Source organism: Capricornis sumatraensis, chromosome 7 (genome assembly GCF_032405125.1).
Source record: "Capricornis sumatraensis isolate serow.1 chromosome 7, serow.2, whole genome shotgun sequence".
Taxonomy (NCBI): Eukaryota; Metazoa; Chordata; class Mammalia; order Artiodactyla; family Bovidae; genus Capricornis; species Capricornis sumatraensis.
Window position 1 is genome coordinate 86,246,711 of NC_091075.1, and position 26,988 is coordinate 86,273,698.

The 26,988-nt window shown below is 36.2% G+C and overlaps 1 protein-coding gene across 1 annotated transcript in view; it reads right to left on the minus strand.

Moving 5' to 3' along the window:
- LOC138082302 (transmembrane protease serine 11C-like) overlaps positions 1-26,988 on the minus strand; it is a 63,990-nt gene that overhangs the window by 9,777 nt on the left and 27,225 nt on the right. Inside the window, exons 4-7 of the mRNA XM_068975595.1 lie at positions 21,003-21,070; positions 19,421-19,584; positions 4,242-4,280; positions 573-744 (exon numbers count right to left, since the gene is read on the minus strand). Coding sequence (XP_068831696.1) covers positions 573-744; positions 4,242-4,280; positions 19,421-19,584; positions 21,003-21,070 — 443 coding nt within the window. The remainder of the gene's footprint in view (positions 1-572; positions 745-4,241; positions 4,281-19,420; positions 19,585-21,002; positions 21,071-26,988) is intronic.

Consider the following 26,988-nt stretch of genomic DNA (forward strand, 5'->3'; position numbering starts at 1 on the left):
TGGTATAATAATATATCCTTTAAAGAAAAAATCATTTCAAAGAGAGAGATATATATATGGAAGGTTGCAGGAGGGACTAAAATACTTATAATTAAGTAAATTAGACCTAATGTAACAGATGAGAAAGAAACAGATCTGCATTCAATTTGGGCTTTACAGTTTCCTTGTGAAATTGAGTTAAGTAGATTCATCTTAGTGACTTTCAATTGAGAGCTATTTTGTCTTCCAAGAGACATTTGCTAATGTCTGGAGAGGTTTTTGGTTGTCAGTCTTGAGGGGATGCTATTGACATTTGATGCTATTGACAGGGATGCTCCTAAACATTCTATAAGGCACGGGATAGCTCCCCACAACAAAGAATTATTTGGTCCAAAATGTGCCATTGTTGATAACATCGCTCAGTCTGAATATATCTTTTTTTAAAAAAACATAATTAATTGAGTAATTTTGAGCTATACCTCACAATACTGGACAGTTGGAAGCATAGTTATACGGCTGTATTCTTGAAAGATACCTATCAGACTTTTAGGTACTTGAGTGAATTTGAGAAATTTATGTGGTCCAGAGCTTACTTTATGAAACAGTGAGCAGCAGTGACAAGCCAGCTGTTACTAATCAGAGTGGCTCCACATCGGTGGACACTTTTCAGTTGAAGACTAGCTTGCCAGGGCCATTCTCCTTCCTCAGCATCCATGCCCCCCGCTATCTTGTTGCCAGAGTGAGTAATTCTGCGATGTCCACAACCTGCTCCAAAATGGAGTCATTAGCACATAACGATATTGATACCATGTATGCATGCATTCTTAAACAATCTACCTTTCTATAAATGTCACTATTAACTTTTAATTGAGAAAAAACACAGTCTTGAAGACGTTAATACTAATTTACTGATGTCTTGAGATTTCCTGAAAATTTATTCAAAATAGATGGACATCTTTCTCCCCCATCCTCATCCCCTTTGTGTGTGTGTGTCCTTGCTATGACCTCCTGAAAGAGGTAGGTGGAATTAAATGCTTAAATTTGGAATAATTGTAAAACAAATTACGAAGTTGCATGGGAAAATGTGTGATTTTAGAATTTGTGAACAGTTGTTTAAAGCAATGATTGCTAGGAAGCATTTTTAAGAAAATGTGAATGAATGTGAATGTGAATGAATTACTGATGAGAGACAGAGTAGACAGAAATGTATTTTACTTGGATAAAAGGAATAATATATGAAAAGAACTAACCCTTTCCCCAAAGTTACATACTTTTCAGTATCAAGACTGTGCTTTAGTGTCAATTCAGATCCAGAGAAACTGCTAGACTCTTTAAAGCAAATCTGCAGTAATAGTATAACTTCACTATTATCCTGCCCATTTGACCCACTCTCTGATTCTCTTATCTTGCCTTACTCCATCTAAAGCACTGAGCTTGTCCCTTAACAATTTATGGTACCTTTTGCTAGAGATTCTCAGTCTCCTTAGTAAATATTTCTAGAGTGTAAGAACCATATCTTTAAAAATTATATATATATATATATATATATAGAACCTAATGGAGAAAACTCATCACATAAAAGAAGCTCAAACAAGTTCACAAATGTTTGTAGAAATAAAGTCTATATAATGTAATTCATGAGACATCTTAAGATAAAAATACTTGACTACAAAACTTTTATGTATAAGGTTCGTTCATAAGAATTTGGAGAGTAAATAAAACTTGCCAAAATCAATGCAGTGGTCATAGATTAAAGTAGTGGTTTCAATTGATGTCAGTTTAACATGCCACCTCCCATCCCCAGAAGTAATTTGGCAATATCTGGAAACATTTTTGGTTGTTATAACTGGAAGGAGGGCAGTGTTTGGCTACTGTTATCTAGTGGGTAGAGGCCAGGAATGCTGCTAAAAATCCTGTAATGCATGGAACTGTCCTTGAAACAAAAGATTTTCTAGCCCAAAATGTTAGTAGTTAAGATTGAAAAACTCTGAATTAGATAAAGGTATTTGTATCAAGAGTGGGAATATTTAAATTTATTGGAAAGGTTAGATGGTCAACTGCTTCATAGAGATGTTATGCATTATATGTGACAAGATGTATCTTGAGATATTCTTTCCTGAGTGTGGAAAGGATTAGAAACACAGAAGAGGGACATAGACTTTTAAAAGGCTAGCCTGTTGAAATCTTCACTAGCCTGTTGAAATCTTTAAGCTTATATATTGCTTCTGATTCTAGATTGTTCTCTTTGATGAGACGCAAACTTCAGGTTGTTAAGGCATGTTCTTTGCAAGCATCACTGAGTTGAAGCAGGGCCTTTGTGGTTGTTATTTTTGAATGAGAGAACCCTCATATTGACTCACTGAGTATGACTCCTTTTTCTTTCCCTCTTTCTTTCCACTCCCTTACCATGGACGCTACTGAGGATAAAGCAAATAATGCAGAACCTAAAACTATAAGGGTTCCTCTGGATCCTCCCTTCTGTTTGAACAACTCCTAAAGGAAGTTGGCTTATACTCAACTTCTTTCAGAGGAATGTAAAAACAAAGATGATCTCTGGGCTAGTAGAACCTCCCCTCAGTGACTCTACTTCCCTGTTTCTGCTCTTACTCAGAATTTTAATCTAATTTACATCCATGCACCAATTTTCATTCCAAGATTTTACTTATTCATGATAATTACTTCTGTTAAGCTTTTGGATGCCACCTCTGCAGTATTACCTTGCTATTATATTTGCAAAATCTTACCTGGCACCTTAGAGCTTTTGTTCTGTCAAAAGAAGTCTTATGGCAAATTTCAAGGATTTAAGGAATACAATAAAGGCTCTCTGGGTGATAGTTTCAGAAACATCAAATAATCTACCAAGCTCTAACAGCCTATCATCACTTTTTACTACACTTTCTTTTTATTGAAGTATAGTTGATTTGCAATGCTGTGTTAATTTTTGCTATACAGCACAGTGACTCAGTTTTGTATATATATATACATATATATATATGTATATATATATTCTTTATCCATTATGGTTGATCACATGATATTGAATATAGTTCCCTGTGCTATACAGTAGGACACTGTTTATCTTATTACTGCACTTTAATATGTCACTTTATGTCACATGCCACTCTATTCTCTTTTCAACCCTGTTTGATTTTTCTTGCTTCTCCCTTCTCCCCTTTTATTTAAAGTAGAGTTAAAATCTCAGATAAACCAAGTCAAATTCGGATATTGATATAGATGGTTGTTTAATGTTCTAGTCTGGGGGTATGCACAAACTGGCTGATCTCTTTCTTGTCACTGCTTTTATTCCTATGTGGATTACTTCTCTCTACCAACCTGACAGATTCCTAATTTTTGATTTTGGTCGTATCACTACTGAAGTTTTTTTATAGGAATAATTTAGCTTAAAATGTCTTATTAGTTGCTAAATGATAGTTTCATCAAAATATATCACAGAGGAAAGCAATCTAATACAGATTTGTGTTAAATATTACCCAGGTTGCTCAGGAATAACCACGCTGTGACTGAAGGATAGCCACTGGGGTTGGTGTCACCTCGCTCTGGAGGGCAAGTCCTCTAATCCAGCTGCTCCAGTCAACCTCAGGTAAGAAGAGTGCTTCTCCCTGACAGTGTGCTCCAGGTTCTAGTAACCCTGGGGATCACATTTCTTAAAGCGTCTAGCAGAAGAGTAGAAGCAGAAGGCTTTGGCCAGCAAGGAGCTGCTTGTATGTAAGGCAGCTGACTTCTCAGCACACTAATGGACTTGGCTTCTAGGATCAGAATTCCACAGAGAGCTCTTAGGCCTGAAGTTTTCATTGGCAGAATAGAAAATGCAAATAGCTGACATCTTTTGAGTGCTCACTAGGAGCGTGTACTCTTTTTAAGTACTTACTTGTACCTCCATTTATCATCACAGTACCTTGGAACTGAAGGTATGAGAAGTTAAGTAACCCGTGTAAATTCATCCAGTTCGTAAATGGCAGACCTGGGGCTCAAAACTAATGTGTAGCTACATTTAGATTCTGAGTTTTTAATTATCACTGCTTAGATCCCTTCTGCCATTATGGCATGAGATAATGTGTTCCTCATTTTAAATCCATGGTATCAGTCAATGTAAGACCATCTACAATCACCTTCACACAATTTTTAAAAGAAGGTTTTCCATTGCCCCTTTGTGCATACCACATTAACTCTCAAGTGAAACCTCTTTTTTTTTTTCCCATCTAGGAAATTTTTTACTAGAAAATAACTATTAATGAACTTACATGTATGGAGAAAATTTTCTGCTATTGGCATTGCAATATCTAAATGTCAAGGGAGAAGAAAATGGACATAGTTAGATTTATGAACACATTTTAAAATTTTAATATTAACTTTTGTTTTGGAGAACACATTCTATAGGCATAATAATTTTAGTCAGTCTTGACTATGTAATTTCTTTCCTTGTTTTTAATTTTAATTTTTACTTTATTTTACTTTACAATACTGTGTTGGTTTTGCCATACATTGACATGAATCCGCCATGGGTGTACCTGAGTTCCCAATCCTGAACCCCCCTCCCACCTCCCACCCCATATCATCTCTCTGGATCATCCCCGTGCACCAGCCCCAAGCATCCTGTATCCTGTATCAAACATAGACTGGCAATTTGTTTCTTACATGATAGTATACATGTTTCAATGCCATTCTCCCAAATCATTCCACCCTCTCCCTCTCCTTCACAGTCCAAATGTCCATTCTATACATCTGTGTTTCTTTTGCTGTCTTGCATACAGGGTTATCATTACCATCTTTCTAAATTCCATATATATGTGTCAGTATACTGAATTGGTGTTTTTCTTTCTGGCTTACTTCACTCTGTATAATCGGCTCCAGTTTCATCCACCTCATTAGAACTGATTCAAATGTATTCTTTTAATGGCTGAGTAATACTCCATTGTGTATATGTACCACAGCTTTCTTATCCATTCATCTGCTGATAGACATCTAGGTTGTTTCCATGTCCTGGCTATTATAAACAGTGCTGCAATGAACATTGGGGTACATGTGTCTCTTTCAATTCTGGTTTCCTCAGTGTGTATGCCCAGTAGTGGGATTGCTGGGTCATAAGGCAGTTCTATTTGTAGTTTTTTAAGGAATCTCCACACTGTTCTCCATAATGGCTGTACTAGTTTACATTCCCAGCAACAGTGTAAGAGTGTTCCCTTTTCTCCACACCCTTTCCAGCATTTATTGCTTGTAGACTTTTGGATCACAGCCATTCTGACTGGTGTGAAATCATACCTCATTGTGGTCTTGATTTGCATTTCTCTGATAATAAGTGATGTTGAGCATCTTTTCATGTGTTTGTTAGCCATCCTGTATGTCTTCTTTGGAGAAATGTCTATTTAGTTCTTTGGCCCATTTTTTGATTGGGTCGTTTATTTTTCTGGACTTGAGCTGCATGAGTTGCTTGTATATTTTTGAGATTAGTTGTTTGTCAGTTGCTTCATTTGCTGACTATGTAATTTCTATGTTCATACGTTAGCATAGAGAGTAACAAAATTTTAGTATTTATTATTGTGTTTCTAAAAAGACTCTCAAGTTCCCCATTACAAGTTATTTGAGAAAGAAGTCTGGGTCCTCAAAAATACTAAAATATATGAAAAATGGTGATCTTTAACCACATCTTGAATACAAATCACTAAATACTAAATGCATTTAACCCCTTTTTTTGGGTGCCACTTTAAATGCTCTTGGCCCAATTATCTTGGCCACAGTATGGTTACCAGTTCCATGCAGATTTGGATCTGCTCATCTCAGGAGTAACAAATGACTTTCTCAAGTCAGTAGCTAGGACTTTTCAGTTTCTGCTAGAAGGAAACCACTGGACATTCCCAGATGGACAATGGGAGATAGGGGCAGTAACTCTGTTAGAGCCAGAATAGGATGAGAGCTGATGCAAAAATGTTTCCCCCGTTAGTCATAGGGGAAATAAAATTCAAAACGTCCAGTGAGATGAAGCCAGGGTTGCTGCTAGTAATGGTCAACTTCCCCTCCCCATTTTACTCTTTCTATCCTTTATTCTTTCTCAAATTGATTACTGCATGCAAGTCTCTGTCTCAGGCTCTGCTTTTTGAGAAAGCAGGCTATGACATTAAAATAACTATATAACAGAAAAAATAATGCTTGTAACCAGGAAAGAGCATTATGTTGTTACATTTAATGAATTTTTTGGTGTTACATGCATTTTGCCATATTTTGCTCATTTAGAAATCAATACATTTTGTATAGTAAGTTTCCATTATTCAGAACATTCAGTTAAGTGTGCCATTCCACTTCTCATTCATTTTGGATAAAAATATATTTTGATAATAATTTCCTACTCATTCCTCGATATCTAGGGAATATTCTAGAGTAAGATTTAATCCAGATAATTTTGCTATGCCTCTCCAATTCCTGCAGAATTGCAAACCTGTTTAATTCATGTGCAAACTGTGAGAGGAGAGGGTGAGTAAATGAATTACAATTATGTCCCAAGTTTCAGATGCAGAGAACTGTAAACCTATGAGGCATTTCTTCTTAGGAGTTGCTCTTCAAAAAAAAAATCACCAGGTGTTCTATGAGTTAAATAGTATACAAGCCAATGTAGGTTCATTTTTTATTGTGCTCTTGATTTCTGTAAACCCAGAGGGAGTATCCAGTTATATATGCCAATGACAATTGCACTCATATTAGGTTGCACAACGAATCAGGGAGACAAAAGAATTCTTTACCAGAAAGTCAACCTGCCTGAACAAAAAGGCAGGAGCAGTTCAGCAGTTAGATGGACTATGAGTAAGTATGAGCCACACCTACTTAAACAGATGGCATATTTCCATCTAATCCTTTATGACTGCTTTCCAGAAACTAATTTTTACTCAACATTATACTTGTGCAGTTTGATTTTGAGCTTTATGTGACTGGTAAAATATATCAAACTGTATTAATATTTTGGGAAATAATTAAACTCCCATAATTCAATTAGAAAAATGTTAATTCCTATATCTTAAGAATTAATTGTTTAGAAATCCTAATTTATTGGCAGACTTTCTTCTTTCTTTGAGGTTTTCTTTATTGATGCATGATTTTCTAAAAAGAAGAAATGTCTTTAAATTAGAACTTACTTGTAAGAGCTGTATTATTTTAGAGCTTAAAATAACAAGTATATTTTAGGTAGGTGGAAGACAGGACGATGAATGGGGAAATGACTGAAGTCATCATTGTTTTTGACTGAGTCACTGCTATGGCTGTTTGTGTTTCTATCCTAACCCTGTGAGCCCCTGGCTCACACTTGAGGGCTGGGACTCCTCTGGATTTACCTCTGAATCAGGGAGTCAGTGCTGTAACCTAAGATAATCTGTTTACAATGTACCACATAAAGGAAGTGACAAAAAACAATGGCATTGCCCTTGCGAAGGAGGAGATTCCACCAAAGAATAATATGAAAAAGCAGTTTTAAAAAGCAGCTCAGCTAATTTTAGCATTGGTCTTCTCCAATGGGCCAGGAATCAAAGGAGAGACATGGACCCTGTCTTTAATGAACTTGGAGCTCTGTGGAAGAGATATACAATTAAATAGATAACATTATGTGATAAGTACTATGTTAGATGTAGGCATAGAAAATTGGATATACCTAGCATAGAGGGATGATGAGGACAATGGGAACAGTTGACAACAACTATTCTTTTGGGGAAGAGTCAAATTATTAATTTTACTGGAGCAAAATAGGCATAATTCACTTACTACTGAAGATTAGATTAGGATCTCCTGGAGAAGGGAATGGCAACCCACTCCAGTATTCTTGCCTGGAGAATTCCATGGACAGAGGAGCCCGGTGAGCTACAGTCCACAAATCACAAAGAGTCGGACATGACTGAGCAACTAACACTTACTTTTTCACTTTCATAAATGCTCTCTAAATGGACTTGTGGATCTGTAGTGTTGCAAATCCATGACTATTATTTCATATTTGGTGTCTTTTTGAGGTTAGGAAGTAAGAAATGCAACTTTGGATACACTGGTAAGAATGAGGACTCTAAAAGTCTGCTATCCAGTGAATATTTTATTTCTTAAGAAAGAAGTCTGAAGCATAATAATAATGAAAACTGAGCTATATGGTTCCAATAAGGAAGAATTTTACAGTAGCAGTGGATACATTTATAATATAAATTTTACATAGACCATGGGATTTAACTCCACTGAGGTGAATTTATTGGGCTTTCCTGGTGGCTCAGATGGTAAAGAATCCGCCTGCAATGCAGGAGACCTGGGTTGGGGAGATCCCCTGGAGGAGGACATGGCAACCCGTCATTCTTGCCTGGGGGAGAATCCCCATGGACAGAGGAGCCTGTGGGCTGCCGTCCATGGGATTGCAAAGAGTCGTACATGACTGAGCGACTAAGCAGGAATGCAGGTAGTTATTACTTTACATGAATCCAATGTTAAATTAATTGATCAACCCTACTTTTCAGATAGTTTTCCTAGGGTTACAGCAGTAAAGCTATAGAGGAGATCAGCTGAATTATCTTACAAAGTTTGTTTTATGAACTATTTTAAAATATTCATGTAATAAATTTCTGAAAACCTTTAAACATGCAGGGACTTACTGAGCAAGATACTGCTACAAATAAAATTGTTTTCTGACACAGAAATGATCATCTCCTTCAGGTAAGTTTATTCACAATATATTCACCAAAAAAGCTACTTTGGAGCATTAATATGACTGATCTACATTGAAAGGCAAGGGAACAGAGCATGGACCTGGATTGTGGTTGAACAAAATCTGAATCCCCCATTTACTCACTGCAGGTTTTGAATAGTCACTTGGCTGCATATTTAGCCTCAATAAATCCTTTTCTTTATGTTTCTAATAGACTGAAAATTATCTCTGTGGTTTGATATTATATATCATTTGTAATACTATCAAAGTGATGTAGATTAATTATTCACAGTACAGATCTTTGATATGTTTGCCATTCTGACTCTGAAGATAAAATTTTAAAATATTTTATTTATATTTAAATAATTATTTATAAATCAATTAAATAACCAGATGTATACACAGGTGATAGCTTGAAAGGTAGGACTATTCACTGAAGGAAATGTGAAAGATAGGAAGCATCTATTTTTATTTGGATATTACAAATGCTTCTCCAATGACTTTGTTGGTTTTGTTTTGGAAGCAGTATAAAAGATTGCTGTAATGAAGAGAGGACAGTACATGTACTGAGAAGTATCTTTAGACAATTATGTTGATGTAGGACTCAGTGGATAATGTTGGACAGGAAGTTAATATTTAAGATTAGCATTTTCAGTTTGGAGAGTTTCTAGACTGGCTCTCCCACATACCTAGACACTTTGTGGAGTTTGCATTTTGATGCTACAGCTCTCATGTTGCATCCCACAGAGAATGACTTTGTGGATTTCTTTCATTTCATGCCCATTTATTTCTATAAGACTCATCTTGAGATGTAGCTTCTCCATGAAGCTTTCCTTCTTGTCTCCCTCTTCTCAAATAATTCCTTAGCTTCCTATTGCCTTGCCAATTTGGATATAGTAGTTTTTGATTCAAAATAACCATCACCTGGTAATATTCACTTGTTCATTCTGAACAAACAAAATTTTTTCTCTGAAACTTATTTCAAGTTTCTTGAAATAAGAATATATCTTTCCCAAAGTAAGGGATTGGGGGCAGGAGGAAAAGGGGATGACAGAGGATGAGATGGCTGGATGGCATCACTGACTCAATGGATGTGAGTCTGAGTGAACTCCAGAAGTTGGTGATGGACAGGGAGGCCTGGCGTGCTGCGATTCATGGGGTCGCAAAGAGTCGAACACGACTGAGCGACTGAACTGAACTGAACTGAACTGAATCACAGTACACTGATAACTCTATGTCTTTCTTTTCAATTTCATATCAAACCACAAACATTTGAATGTTTCGACATAATTTCCATGTCATGGAGTTTGAAAAGCTGCACAATATCCCATTTGATATACCATCATATACTTAACCATTATCCTAATGTTGACAAATATATATAAATAAATATTGGTCATTAAAAAAAAAGAATATATCTTTCCCAAAGTAAAAATTCTTCTGGGAACTGTATATATTTAAAAAAACACAGAGAAATAATATTCAGGCAGTGATTAATAGATTCAATTACAACTATGACAGAATTTATAGACTTATTTTATGCATTACTTATGAGTAAATCCATGACAATTACATGGTTGTTGAAGCTGAACAAGTGAGCTGTCATTATAGACAAACCACAACTATTTTTTTCTTACTCAGAACATGTAGGACTCGTGTGTTTCTTTGGAAAAAATGCAGAGAGTATAGAGATACTTTATTTTAAAAGAATAAAAAATTGGTTTGGGAGAAATTTCTGAAATTTTCAAGTTTCTTTGTGGCCTGAATTGACAGACTTGAGAAAGATTTTTCTTTTTTAAAAAAGAGCTTTTAATATTTTTAATGCCTTATTTTATCCCTTATTGATTTTATCTCACATTATGAGCTTTAATAAAGGCTCTTCAATGCATATTTTATCAGAAACAGAAATCAATTGAAGGGGAAGAAAACATTAAAACTAGCATTTAGTATATGGTACTTTTAGCTATTTAATGCAGGAATTAAAGAATCATATGCAACTTATCAGTAATAAAAAAGAAAAAATCAAACTGGCTTTGCACATAATTTTAGTACCTTCACAATCTTATATAAAGTGTTTATGAATGTCAAAAGGTTTCAGGCTTCTGGAACGGAAGATAAAATATTATTATGTTGTAGTAGGAGTAATCCATTATGCTTGTATGAAAAGATGTCCAAATTTTTCAAAGAAATTAAAAAAATGTCTTTTTTATCAAGACTTTTTATGAATGTCTTTTTATAAAAGACTTCTTATTCATAAGACTTTTTATGTCTTTTTATGAATCAAAACTCATACTATGACTCATTTAAATAATATTTGTTATGCAGCAACTTAGAGATCTAGGAACATGAGAGATAGGAGCCAAATTCATCAGTGCAATTAAAAAACGATCATTTTGTTATAATAGTGCATTCAGGTGCAGATGCAATAAACACCACTTATGTACTCTGGTGCCCAATTTCTACCAAAGGTAATATCTTGCAAAGATGTTGTAAAGGTTAACATCTTCAAAACTATACTACAATATCATAGCCAGGATATTGACATTGATGGTGCTAAATTACAGAACATTTCTATCACCACAAAAATTTATCACATGGCTCTTTTATAGCCACACCTGTTTTCTCCCACTCTATTCCCTTCTTGCTGCTGCTGCTGCTAAGGCGCTTCAGTCGTGTTCGACTCTGTGCAACCCCATAGACGGCAGCCAAGTTCCTGGCAAACACTAATTTGTTTCCCTTTCTGTAATTTTGTCACTTCAAGAGTGTCTTGCTGCTGCTGCTGCTGCGTCGCTTCAGTCGTGTCCGACTCTGTGCGACCCCATAGATGGCAGCCCACCAGGCTCCTCCGTCCCCGGGTTCTCCAGGCAAGAACACTGGAACGGGTTGCCATTTCCTTCTCCACAAGAATGTCATATATTCATATAAATAGACACATACACGATGTAACTTTTTGGACTGGCTTCTTTAAGTATTCAATTTCTTTATTTTTGTTGAGAAGTATTCCATGTCATGATGTACCTGAGTTTATTTAACCATCACTTGTTGAAGGATACCTAGGTTGTTTCAGCTTTTGGCTATTAGGAATAAAGCTCCTATAAACATTCATGCATAAATTTTTGTTTGAACACAACTCACTATTTGTCTGAGATAATGACAAGGAATGCCACTGCTGGGTTATATGGTAGTTGCATGCTTGCTTTTTTTGAGAAATTACCAAAGAGTTTTCCAGAGTGAATGTACCATTGTACATTCCCACAGGCATTGTATGAGTGATTCAGTTTCTCCTCATTCTTGCTAGAATTTGTTAGCCATCTCATAAGTGTGTAGCAATATCTCATTGCAGTTTTAAGTTGTATTTCCTTAATTGCTAATGATATTGAGCATCTGTTCATGTGCTTATTTGCTATCTAGATATTCCTTTTGGTCAAATGTATCTTCACTTTTTTTCTCCATTTTCTGAATGGATTTTTTGTTTTCTCACTGAGTCTTAATAGTTCTTTTTATATTTTAGACTCTAGTCATTTGATGTGTATTTGCAAATATTTTTTCCAAGTGTGTAGTTTGTCTTTTCCTCCTCTTAACACGTTATATTCGGAGAAGGCAATGGCACCCCACTCCAGTACTCTTGCCTGGAAAATCCCATGGACAGAGGAGCCTGGTAGGCTGCAGTCCACGGGGTTGCTAAGAGTCGGACACAACTGAGCGACTTCACTTTCACTTTTCACTTTTATGCATTGGAGAAGGAAATGCCAACCCACTCCAGTGTTCTTGCCTGGAGAATCCCAGGGACAGGGGAGCCTGGTGGGCTGCCGTCTATGGGGTCGCACAGAGTCGGACACAACTGAAGTGACTTAGCAGCAGCAGCAGCAACAGATTATATTACACAGAGAAAAATTTGAACATTGATGATGTCCAATTCATTATTTTTTCTTTTTATGAAACATGCTTTTGGTGTCAAGTCTAAAGAACTCTACCTAGCCCTAGATGCCGAAGGTTTCCTCCCATATTTTTTCCTAAAAAATATGATCCTGTATATCAATTTGGAGACAATTGCTATCTAATTGAGTCTTTCAATATGTAAAGATGATTTCTCCTGTACCCTTGGAAGTTTTGGGACTGCTGGCCTCTTCAGTTCCAATTTCAGGATATATAAAACAAACCTGTGAGTCTCACCATGTTGTTGGGCCCTGAGGTCACTAGCCAGTCTGGGCTCTTCTTATATCTGTTTTATTTGTAACACTTAGGGGTCTAAACTGTATTTAGTGAGAGAAACATGGAAAAGTGTATCCAGTCCATCTTCTTAGAAGGTAACATTATGTATCCCTTATTGAATATTTATAAACCTTTTTTTCTCCTACCTTTTCATCTGTTCTCAATGAAGTTATCATCTCACTGATAACTCAGAGTTAAAACTTGGATGTTGTATTCCATTCCTTTCACTGTTGTGTCTCATATCCAGTCTTGCTGCTGCTGCTGCTAAGTCGCTTCAGTCGTGTCCGACTCTGTGAGACCCCATAGACGGGAGCCCAACAGGCTCCCCTGTCCCTGGGATTCTCCAGGCCAGAACAATGGAGTGGGTTGCCATTTCCTTCTCCAATGCATGAAAGTAAAAAATGAAAGTGAAGTTGCTCAGTCATGTCCAGCTCTTAGCGACCCCATGGACTGCAGCCTAGCAGGCTCCTCCATCCATGGATTTTCCAGGCAAGAGTACTGGAGTGGGGTGCCATTGCCTTCTGCATATCCTGTCTTAAGTTATGCCAATTCTATAAATATAATCTCTTTGACATGTTTATTATTTCTAATATTATTTTCACTATTATATTTCAGGTTTTTAATTCTTCACACTTGGACAGTTGTAGTTCTTTCCTAACTGATCTCTTTGCTTAAACTCTCCCCACTAGTTCATCTTACACAATATTATCAGATAAAAATTTTAGAAAACAGAGCTTTGATTACATGTCTTTCATGATTTAATGGATTTTAATGGACCCTTTACAACTACCAAAGCACAAACTCTTTAACCTAAAACTAATCACTTTTAATATATATTATATTATAAAATACTCAAGCTGAGCATGTGGAATTCTGTGGCTTCAAAGTCTTAAGTTCCTGGGAAATGAAAGGCAGCCAGGACAGACTTGAAAAGAGACAGGAGAGTTGCTCTAGCTATATGCACAGTTGGACTCTTAGGAGTATGTAAGACAAGTGGGATTTCCAAAAGCCCATAACAAGTCTGAGCTTATTTGGGCTTGATGGTAGCTTACAGTGCTCTCTGGCAGTCTGTATTAGTCAGAGTTCTCTAGAGAAACATATATATTATGAGGAATTGGCTCATAGGCAATTATGGAGGCTGAGAAATCCCACAATATGCCATTTGCTAGCTGGAGACCAAGAGAGTGCTGTCATTCTAGTCAAAGGCCTGAGAAATGCACTTCCAGTGAGTGTGAGGGCAGGAGAAAACCAATGCTTCAGTTCATCAGCCATGCAAAGAGAGAGAATTCACTCTTCCTTTATCCTTTTGGTCTGTTTAGGCCCTCACTGGATTGGATTATGCTCACCCATATTGGAGAGGGCAATGAGTCAGTCCACCAATTCAAATGCTCAGTCCATCAATTCAAATACTGATGTCTTCTGAAAACATCCTCACAGAATCCAGGAATAATGTTTAAACAGATATCTGGGCATGTGGAATGGCACAGTCAGGTTGGCACAAAATTTACCATCATATAACCTCAGATGAATAACGCCAGACTTTAGTCAGGACAGTAGTGTCTGGTTTGCAGGTGTTGAAAGCCATGGGTACAAGGATTGTGTGCTCAGTTGTGCCTGACTCTTTGTGACCCCATGGACAATAGCTTGCCAGGTCGCTCTGTCCATGAAACTTTCCAGGCAAGAATATTGGAGTGGGTTGCCATTTCCTTGTCCAGGGGTTCTGTACAATAGAGATCTGTACAGAATAGAGAAGCGGATTGGGAATTCAGTCACAAGAAGTATCAAGGGAAAGATACGATGCAGAAAGCATAGGGCAGAAATTCAGGATTCATCTCAGGTATACTGGATCTAAATTGGCAAGATGAATTTAGAACTTCACTAAAAAAATATGTGGAGTCTGGTTAGCTATTAGGATGCCTCTTTTGATGTAGAGTGTCAGTCATTCTAGTTAATCTAACAGGTAGTTCAGGCAAGTAATTGAATTGGCTCACTAGAGGCAGTGTTTTAGCATTAATCATTTAAACTTAGTGTTAACTATCAAAAATAATTATTGTAAATTATGTTTTTTCCTTTTTAGAGATTAGAAAATAAGGATGATTCATTTGGAAGATCATTCTTAGTTCATGGATAATTTTGTGTCAGGGTCTCTTGTGGGCCCTATTGATAGTGTCTTTTAATGAAATGACTATTAACAAGTTTTAAATTCTTTTAAATATCTGGACAATGTCTAATAGCTGTATCATTCAACAACATATATTTCAAACTTGCATTTGAAAAGTAACTTAAATATTACTTGAAACAAATTCCTGGCTTTATTGAAAGACATTTTGAATTGCCAACAGCAATAGTGCTCCATATCTCTTGGTAAACATGAAAACATATTCTCTGCAATAAAGTCAACAATCAGGAAACAAGGGTATCTGAGAAGTCAAAAGCTATATCAAAAGATATATCAAAAATATCAGCTCACTAAAGCTTATATAACTAAATAAGGAAGCTCAACACACCTTAATTGAAAGGCTATTTCATTTTTCCAATTTTAATATAGAAATTACTATAAAACATTTTAAGATATTCTTAAATTTTAAAATTTAACATTTTAAGATGAATTTGAAGAAGGTAGGAGGAAGAACAGAGAAAATAAAAGTGACAGCAAGAATTGAAGTATGAAAATGAACAAATATGAGAGCTCAAAACTCCTATATTGGGGTTTATTTGGTGAAGGCATTAATATCTCTTCATTCCCTAAATGCTTTGAGGGCACTACAATATCTACTCTAAATTAATGGATGTCCATAGTTACGTCAAAGAGGAGGTGGTAGGTTTGAGAAAGATTTTTGTAAAAATATAATTTTAAAGAGAATTTTCTGTTGTGTTAAAAAGATGAAATATAAACTATTCAGGATCCCAGGGATGGGGGAGCCTGGTGGGCTGCCGTCTATGGGGTCTCACAGAGTCGGACACGACTGAAGCAACTTAGCAGCAGCAGCAGCAGGAAATTTGCCTATTTAGAAAGACTTATTTCAAGGAATTGTCTATGGTCAAGGTCTTATACTACTGAGACTATTTTAAGAGATACTTTGCAGATAAAACATGTTTGTGGAGCTAAAGATTGCTTCTTGGTTGAGAAAGGACACCGTGGAAGGCAACATACTTTGAAAAAATGTCTTCTAGAGTTTATCTAAGAATTATTGGATAAAGTTGCTTAAAATGTGTTACAAATGAACCTATGCAGCATCTCAGGATCAAGCCACATGAAAAAGGTGTGTTCTATTAACATGATTTATATCTCAGCATTAGCCAGTTACTCACAAATGAGTGCAAGACCAGAGTTTATTCTTCTTGTAAAACCCTTAATAGTGGGTCAGGATGGCCATCCTTGTGTATGAATTTCTATTAGTTCTACATAATTTGAGTTTTCACTTTAACCAACTGTGATTTAGCATAAGTATTTAAAATATTTTTCATGCTTAATCAGTAGATGGTTAAGTGTAGCAGTATGTACAAGGCATTTTTCTGCAGGAAATAATAATTACTTTTTAAAACAAGTTACAGTCATATCCTTAAGTATGCCCATTAACGTCATGAACATTCAACTTTATAAGGCATTTTATTAAAAACCTCACTTCAGCCTATGAGGCTATTTTTTTTTGTTTTTACAAAAAATGATTTTGATTTTTCCTTCCAGAGCTTCCAGGAGAGAAACACAATATGGTCATCCTTGCAGTTGTGTAGTTGGTACATCTAGCATTACGTTTTCTTCTTAGCTCTTGGCTTAATAGTTTACGGCAGGGATAGTCAAGTGCATCATATCGTGAGCTCGACTTGTTGGGTGATATATCACTTGCAATGCTTTACCTGTTTTTTCTTTCTTTGCATTAAAATTTAAATTACATGAACATAAGTATCATATGTAGGTTCTGTTTTGATTCTTAAGCTGTGAAACAACAAGATCATGTAAACATGACCTTATAATTTACAAAGGACATTATAAAAGAAAAATTGTGTTAACTAATTATAACTATTGAGGTTATCATCTTTATTTTTAAAATAATGTAATATTGTTTAAGCATAAAGCATAAGTGAATATAAATTTAGGGGTTTGGGAATGCATAAAATCTGTTACCACTGAAGCCACCTGAGAGTTTTTTCAGAAAACTCTTCTATCATGGGCGGGGGAAAACTATATGTTTTTTCTAGGTTTTACACACATTGGTCAATTTGAAAACCCTCTGATCTAATAAGTTTATAATTCATGGAGAAAATGTTGATCTCTCACTGAAGAATAAACCATAAATACTGACTGTTAATACCTAGGACAGTAGTTTCAAGTGTCATTTTCTTGGAATTCATGAGTAAGTGGGAAATTAAATTACATATTATGTTCATACTTCTTAGTAATTAAGGCATTCTTTACGTCTTAAATCTGGGGATAAAATGTTTGCTAGAACATATATGTGCCAAACTTGCCATCAGTCTTTCTCAATTGGGATTTTGGAAGGGGATTAAGCTCAAAAATCCCAGGTGGCTTTTGTTTTGATGAAGCTTTTATGCACCTAAAATATCATCCAGATGATTCAGAGTTTCTGCATATCATTATTCTACATGCGCTCTTCTAAGCATAATAATATAGAAACACTGGATATTGTATTCAGCAATTCATTGTAGCTTAGAGCACTGGTCAATGATGTCTTTTTCCTCTGTGTTAGCAGCTTGTATGAAAATGAAATCCACAACCTTGACATACTTAGCAAGTGCTAGGCAACCCAACTAACCAGGCAGGAATAAGGTCAGGTTATTCAGTAAGATGCTATGACAGCAACCTTGGCTACCTAAATAAGCTTTCGTAAATCCCTAAGCCAGAGATCCATTTATGTGGTGACCAGTGAATATTCATAATCTCTTTAAGTAAGAACTGTCTTGAATGTGAGCTTTGTGTTAAGTCACTTCACTGTGATTTTGGAGGCCTAGCCCGGTTGGCTTCTGAGTTTGATCTTGCACCTGTGAACGCCCAGTCAGTTTCATGAGACATCTAGCTTCTGATAAGAGGTGATGGGAGGAGAGAGAGGGGGTTTCTAGGCAACAGGTGGAGGCTAAGACCGTACCAAAGCACTGTATGTACTTAAGTGTATTGCACTTACCAGTCACTACTCTTCAGAAACTTGTAGGATGCACTGTAATAGATAAAACTACAGAGAAAAGACATAAACCTAGAAAATACCTTCAGAAAGTTCATTTTCCTGGGATCCTATGTAATGTTCTTAAAGTCTGGAGGAATACCAGGAATATAATGCTATTTCTTAACTACATGAGCTCATGTTTTTAGCAGATGAGTTTCCAAAAATATGTCCTTGGTGGTGAATTCTCTATAAATTGGAGAACTGCTTTATTTCTCTGTGATTTTGTTTTGAGGTCATCAGAGGTTGGGTAAGCTATGTGAGAAGGACGGCTCTACAACAGAGCATCTAATATAACCTGAAGAGAGTCACATTTCAACAACATGATGGCTTTTTATCCAGGAGAAGCATATTCAGGTTTTGCTTTTTGATTCTTTTGCTATTCCAGACAAATGAACACTTGGAGTAGATTTTTTTCCACAAACATTTAGTCCTTTCTGTAGGCTGGGGATACTTTTTTTCCCTTGATCATATTTGTTGTAGCAGAGAACTGATAGCCTAGCTTAGATTTGCCAGGCATTGGCTGTACTTTCAGCAAGACCAGAGAAACACTGATTATCCTGGGAATGGAGAATGTGTGTCCCTGTCTTTTAGAAGCTGTCTTCCACAATATTGTCACATGACCAAGAACAAGAATTAGACTATATATAAGAGTGAAAGAAATGAAGTCCACTAAAGTCTTATCAAGAAATAAATTTGCTGTTAAGGAGATTTAAACTCGATTTCTGGAATTTGGGAGTCTAGATTCTTGAGACATCCAAAAGAACTTAGGGAGAAATCATGACCCACAGAAACAAGCCATAAGAGTTCTAGTTTAAGATTGCCTTGTTTTGCAGAGAAAACTTGGAAACCAGTGTTACTCTCCTTGGGTACTATTAGATACTCTGTCATAGAGCCTTTCTCCTCACATAGCTTATCCAACCTTTGATGATTTCAAAAACAAAACCACAGAGAAATAAAGTAGCTCTCCAGTTTATAGAAAAGTCACCACCAAGAATATATTTTTGGAAATTCATCTGCTAAAAACATGAGCTCACATAGTAAAGAAATAGCACTATTTGGCACCCTGATATTTGGGTTCACACAAAGAAAACTTGGGACTCATATTTGGGACCATGATAATTTGGGACCATGATAGCTTTTTTTAAAAAAAAATCTATAATTAAGTAAAGTTTGATTTCAAGAACAAAGGAATGATATTATATTAAAAATTGATTAACACAGACCTTAATTACTTTAACAGTGGTTAAAAGTAATTACCATTATCTATTAAATGATAATTAAAGAGAGCAGTATTGTTTTCAATTGCACAACAAAGCACCACACTCAAATTAAAAGATGAAAATTACTCTGCCCCATACATAAAAAGACTTACCTGAAAATCTAAATGAAGAAGAATCTATACATAATGACCCAGTTTTTCCCTTTAGCTTCTGACGTAAAATGGTTTCAATCTTATCTCGAAATTTTGCAGAAGTATTTGTATAATAAGATTTAAACTTAAGCACGATGTGTATTATCACCTTTCCTTTGGCTCGACTGCAAAACAGAAAAAAAAACCCAAAGAAATTGTACTTTATTGCGGAGTCTCTATCATTTTTAGTGGAGTCATTCTATCCTTTGGTTAGCAGAGTTCCTGGCAGTTTTCCAATTCCTTTAAAGGGAGTGAAAATGGCCCTTTGTTGGCATAGTGAACAGTAAAGAGAAAGTGATTCAGACTCATGGAAACTGACTTTGTATTCTAGATCTACCATTTGCCAGTTCATTGACTATAGCAAGGAGTACTGTACTCCATACTGTTCATCTCTATAATGTGTGCATGCTCCGTCGTTCAGTTGTGTCCGACTCTTTGTGACCCTATGGACTGTAGCCTGCCTGGCTCCTCTGTCCATGGAGATAGAGGATTATTCTTGCCTTTTCCAGGCAAGAATACTGGAGTGGGTTGCTGTTTCCTTCTCCATCTCTATAATGGGGATGATAATGCCATTTACTGGGTTATTGTAAACACGACATAAGATAATGTATATGGAGGTGTTTTGAAAAATCTCAGAATGTTATGGGACAATTATTTACTAACATAAATGTATCTATGTTTCATAAATGCACTATGGACCTTGTAAGAAGAGCCAGTAGCAAATAATGAAATGAAATGTAACAGGTAAAGATGAGAGAATCATTTATAGTTTTTTTTTTCTTTATTGGTGGAGGCACAATTGCAAGACTGGGTCAAGTTCTCTTACTGTGAATATGTGAAAAGTTTACTTTTCTTTGGGCAAAGCCAATCACAAACATAGATGGCCTAAGGTCTCTTTCTCACCCCAGCCTTTAAAAACCCTATGGTGCTTTGTTTCAGGGAAGGTAAAACAGTTCTGGCTTCTCTTCTCTGTTGCAAAAGACTTGAACATTGTCTTCCTTGTCTGTTCAGTTTTGTCTGGTGTAATTTGTACTTTGACAGCCCTGTGATGGGAACAATGTTAGCATGTTTATTGGAGGAATAACAGCAGATCTGCGTGGATATCAAGTGTTATATGAGGATGAGGGTATGAGATGAAGTCAGAGAGACGCCAGGTCATATCAGGTAAGATGATATATATTTTTGAGATATTAGCTACTCCTGTGTCAGATATTCTGTACCTGGTTCTCTTATCTTATCCGTTCTTTCTTATATTGAAATAATCATCTCATTTTAAATTTGCTTTTTGGCTTTGTGCCTTTAAATGAAAAACAAATCCATTTAACCCTTACCTGATACTCTCCATGAGCTGGAACTCTTGGTTCTGGTTTAATAATTTTCCAGCAGACCTTGAATATATTTTTTACATTTGAAACTGCTAGTGGTTTTGAAGCCCTAGATTTAAACTTTTGATTATATACTATACAAAGACATTCTGTTAAAAATAAGATATGACGGCAAAGGAAAATTTTATTTTTTGTGCATTTCAGGCTGCTTTACATACCTTATTTGGACAACATGGGATGTGACATACTGTCTTCTCAGTCTGGATCCATGAAATGTCTCATTTATCTGTTAAAAGTAATATGAATAATGACTTATTTTTTAATTTTAATTGTAGAGAACTTCAAATATATGTAAAAGTATAGAAAGAAAAATGAACCTGACATACCCATCAGTCAGCTTCACCAAATATCAATAAATGACCAAATCAGTTTAATGTTACTACTACCCATATCCTAGGAATTAAATAATTACTTAATATCATCAAATACATAGTGTTCAAATTTCTCTGGATCTCATTTTAAAAAGAGATGCAATGTGTGTTAAACATGTATTTTTTAAATTACCTTTATACTGGGTCAACTAATTCACAAATATTCTTAAATCAATAAATTGTGTGACAAAGTGAGGCAAAAATATTTGCTTCCTTCCTAACAATATGAAAGGAAAGAATATTTTTCTCTCATTTTGGAGAATTAAATTCAAAGGTTCACCTGATAGAGCTTATTTTCCATGTTCAGACTTTTGGTGAACATCAATGCCACTAAACAGAAGTGTCCCCAGAAGGAGGAAATGTTTCTAATTTATTTTTGTACTATGGAAGCTCTTTCTTCACATCTTGACTGCAAACCATTTTTCCTGATCTTTCAGTTATGTGCTACTGGTAGGTTCAAAGCAGTATACATGGAAATCTCTCAGAGAAATTTTATGTAAGAGTCATTTCCTCAGCTGTTCTGGATTTAACCTAATGGATAATTTATAACAACAGGATCTTCACAGAGTACAAGACAAAATTTGCACTGTCCATAGCTTTTATGTTGGCAAAGATAGTGCTTCAAAAACAGTCACTTATTATTGGAATTGCAGAGATTTAATATATCTTTTTTCTCTGGCTCCAAAGCAATTGAAAGTATTCATTTATTCAATAATATCTACTGAAATAAAAGTACTAATTAATTAGATAGATCCATACTTTCTAGGAGATTCAATGAAAGAGAGAGATAATAAGCATACAAAGAAATAAATATATAAATATGATAACTTGAGATAGTGTTAGGTGATATTGAAAATGAAAAATAACATAATGGAGTGATTCAGGGGATACTGTTTGAATGATAAAATAAGATCCTTTTTAAGACATTTGATTGAGACCTGAAAGATGCAAAGTTGATAATCAAGGGGAGAAGAATATTCTAAATGGAGTGAACAGCAGGTGATATAATCCCAGATAAAAATGAGATTAGTATTTGAGGGAGAGAAGTAAAGTTGTTGTGACTCAAGTAAAGTGAGTAAGGGAGAGTGTCTAAGTTGAGGTTGCCCTGGTAAATAGCAATGCCATTACAGAGAGCCTATTTGGATAAGTTTGGATTTGGTAATAAATTTGGATGTTATTCCTAAATATAATGAATGGAAGAATCCTGACAACATGGTAACTAAACTGTCCTGTATTTTTCTTCAGTTCTCTATTCCAATCTGCCACTCCTGGGGGGCAGGTGGGATTGAGTTTTATAGAAGTCCTACAAACAGGAAGGTGATGAGAAACTGTTTCCCATGGGTCAGGGAAGAACCTAGAGAATAATCTGAGTCCTGTGCAAGGACAGAATCATAACAGGACCTGGGAAGCTCCTGGCTGACAGAGGCTTGTGAATATTCAGGGATAAGTTTGACACTGGACCATGAGACTGTGTTTCCATGGACCAACAGAGGTCATGAAGGAACTGCAAAGGGGGCTGGAGCTTTTTTGCTCCTGATACTGGGAGAGTACTGGGTAGAAAGTGGGAAGCTGGAAGACTTCCTCCTGGGTCCTTGGTGAGGCAGGAGGCCTGCTGCCTCAACTTCAGCCTACAGGATTTAAGAACATTCACCTTCTATCTTGTAGGATTGTCTCCAATAACAAGGCAGTGGGCGGAATACACCAACAAGGGAAAATGATAACACAAATAAGGAAACCCTGAAGCCAGAGAAAGGAAATAACAGATTAGGTCTCATGAAAACAGAACTTCTGGAGGAAACAGCAATGACAAAAACAACAATGACAAAAAAAGCACTCATGCCAACATTCAGGTAGGCTAAAAAAAGACGATATAGTGTTAAGAAGCACACTTTTCAATATTTAGTGAGTCAATTTAAAAAGATGTGTCATTCTTGAGATACAAATTCGTGGCTTAAAAGGCCAAAAATAATATATACTCTAAATAGTAAAATTTAAAAAGAAGAAAACAAAGAGAAACAAAACACTTAGATCATGATTCCAAAAGTGGTTATGAATAATAGAATCTTGAAGAGAGAAAAAATTATAGTAATATAAGTAGTAGGACAAAGAGGTTCTGAATTAAAGAAAGATAAAAATCTGCATATTCAAAGAGATAGACTGAGTTTCAGGCAGATTTGATATATCAGAGCAATAATTTCAAATTTTAGACACAAAGAAACACTTCTACCAACTTCAATATTGAAGTTATATTGTTGGCCAAAATCTTGGCTTCTCTTCTCACTGAAGCTGAATAAAAAAATATGGAGACAGGGTTTGTAGGAAATAGAAAAGTGGCTTTAATTGTCAGCTGGCTGAGAGGGGAATACAGTAAGCTCATGCCTCAACAACTGTGCTCCCCTCCATAAGGAGTCTAGGGGCTTATATCAGTTGAAGGCTCACAGTCAGGAGTCAATGATGAGCAACAAAGGTGTTAGGATCTTGTCAAAAAGAGTCATAGGCTGGTGTCAGTAACCCAGTAATTGAGTCTGGTAGTTCAGTGGCTCTGTGGCCTACTTTCTGATATGTAACTGTAAGAGGATGGGTGCTGCTGCTAAGTCGCTTCAGTGCTCTGTGTGACCCCATAGATGGCAGCCCACCAGGCTCCCTCATTGCTAGGATTCTCCAGGCAAGAACACTGGAGTGGGTTACCATTTTCTTCTCCAATGCATGAAAGTGAAAAGTGAAAGTAAAGTCACCCAGTCGTGTCCGACTCTTAATGATCCCATGGACGGCAGCCCACCAGGCTCCTCCATCCATGGGATTTTCCAGGCGAGAGTACTGGAGTGGACTGCCATTGCCTTCTCCAAGAGGATGGGTGTTGTAAGGGTAAACAGCAGATACAGGCTGTATTTAGCAGAGTCAAAGGAAAATAGGTGTGAATATAGCTCCTGCAAAGTTAGGAGGCAGAAAAGCAAACTTAGTTACAGACGTGCAAAATTAGGAGAAGTTAAAGTAAAATAAATAAATAAGTAAACAAACTAGGAATGTTCAGACCTGCTCAATGTTCTCTTTATTTTCTTTGATCTCAGGAAAAGGAAGGAAAACAGCTCATTCCTCTTTTCTTCCTTGTCATTGCGACAGTTAAAATATATTAATAGAAGAAATAGAATCAATTTCATTTGTAACATTTGAAGATGGAAGCTGGTGGAATAATAGCCTCATACCTGAGAGAAAAAACTGACAATTCAACAATCCTATTCCCAATCAGGACATAATCTCTCTTTAGAGTAAAAGAAAGATACCTATGGATACTTGAAAATTCAGTAGCATAGCACTCACATATCTCAATAGAGAAAAATATATGACTAAGGTTTCTAGGAAAGCAAAATCTAAGCTAGAATTGGAGTCTTTATAGAGGGGGAGATGAAGAGGAGAGGGAACAAATCAAGCAATGAAACCTGAGGGGTGTGTGTGAAATACAATGAATGTAAAATTGAAATGCTTGTAGCAGAGACAGTGTACTGTAAGAAACAGGCTAACAATACTTCAGCAGTTGCAGTGCTATCTCGGCAAACCTGCTTATTAGGAATAGGAAAGGAGGAGAGAAGAGGAGAGGAAACAATGCTTCAAAGCCCTATCAGTGGGGAATAGGAATGTGAAGAGAGAAGAAACGTGAAAGTATGTCGAAGGCCTCCTATTCTTGGATTAGGGTTTAGGTAAGGAAAATAATGTCTTGATAGGGCTAATAATTTTTTTTAATAACAGACAAATATTCATCTAACTGAGTTTTAGGAAAGATAACTTAACTATTAATTAAGTACATTGAAATTTTCAAGAAGAAAAACAGAATGAAAAACAATGAAAATCAGCAAGAATAAGGAAAAGAAACTAAAAAAGTACATTATTTACTTAAAGCCAACTGAAGAAATGAAATCAGGTATACTACCTGCTACAATTAATGAGAATAGATAAAGCTTTGTTATTAAAGAATCTATCAAATTGCATTCAAAATTAAAGCCTAATTATCTATTATTTTAAAAGAATCATACTTGTAAATAAAGGGATAAAAGACTGTTGAAAAGAAGCTATGAGAAAGAGATGGTATACAATTAATGTGGCACTCAATATAGAATCCAAAAATAGATCCCAGGTTATATAGGGACTTAGGATACAACAAGGATGGCATTTTATTTTATTTATTTTTCAAATTAACATTAAAATTTTATTTAGAAAAATGTAGTTTAAATTAGGGAAGATCTAGGTTTATTTCATGTTTGTACCTGTGTACTCACTGTTTAAGGACCACAGGTTTGAGTTCTAAAACACAGAGATTCTTATATAGTTTATTTTGTATGATTTCCATTAGAGAAAAAATGTGATGTATATTTATGATTTTATATACTACCTTATCAAATATGTTCCCAGTACAAGGGAACTTCCATTTGACCATTTACTGAAATATATGTAAATACTGATGGATCTTAAACAGACCTATTGTGGTGATCATTTCACAATATGTATATACATGGAATCATGTTATGCACCTGGAACCAACAAAATGTTGAAAGTGTTAAATGTCAGTTACATCTAAAAAAAAAGAAAGAACTGAGACCTTTAAAATATTTTGCATGTCCAATTTGGAAAAATTTTCCAACACACTGGATTCTGATTCCATAATACCAAGACTAATTTATCCTCCTCTGCCCCATACTTCCAGTGTTGATGTTCATGATGCATTCATCATCATTTTAGGGCCCTGACCCTCATCCTCATATAACAGTGTTAATTTTCCTATGAGATGCATAAGTTCTAGAAGCTATCTGTTCAGTAAAGAGTTAACTCACTAGGCGTAGGAACTTTATACATTCATTCCAAAGGAAAAGAGAGACCCGTGAGCGACTTCTGAGAGATAACATTTGAACCTTGGATTATCTTGCCTGAGAAGTGTCTTGTAAACCTGAGGCTTTGGGAGAAGGCAATGGCAACCCACTCTAGTACTCTTGCCTGGAAACTCTCATGGACGGAGGAGCCTGGTAGGCTGCAGTCCATGGGGTCGCTAAGGGTTGGACACGACTAAGCAGCTTCATTTTCACTTTTCACTTTCATGCATTGGAGAAGGAAATGGCAACCCACTCCAGTGTTCTTGTCTGGAGAATCCCAGGGATGGCGGAGCCTGTTGGGCTGCCATCTATGGGGTTGCACAGAGTCGGACATGACTGGAGCGACTTAGCTGTAGCAGCAGCAGCAGTCTTCAAGTTAACAAACAAAAGGGATGCTTGCTTTTGTTTGCCTGGGGCTCTGGTCAGGGTATATCAGTTTCACCTCTGGAGGGGTACAGATTAAACAGTTAAGGTCAGTCATGTGGCCACTCCATGCTTATGTGGTTGGTGACTGTCTCCCAGTAATTACACTGGATGCCCTAAGACTTGGATGAGATTCACTGCAGGTGTTGGCAATATTTCATACTTCAAGCATTTTGTGAACGGGGCTCGTAATTATATGTAGCTTATGAGTTGTTATGATGACTATGCTTAGAACAGTGACAGACACTTTTCTAAAAAAAAAAAAAGCTGTATAAGGGCTTGTTAAAATCACTGCAGATGGTGATTGCAGCCATGAAATTAAAAGACGCTTACTCCTTGAAGGGAAAGTTATGACCAACCTAGATAATATATTCAAAAGCAGAGACATTACTTTGCCAACTAAGGTCCGTCTAGTCAAGGCTATGGTTTTTCCAGTGGTCATGTATGGATGTGAGAGTTGGACTGTGAAGAAAGCTGAGCGCCGAAGAATT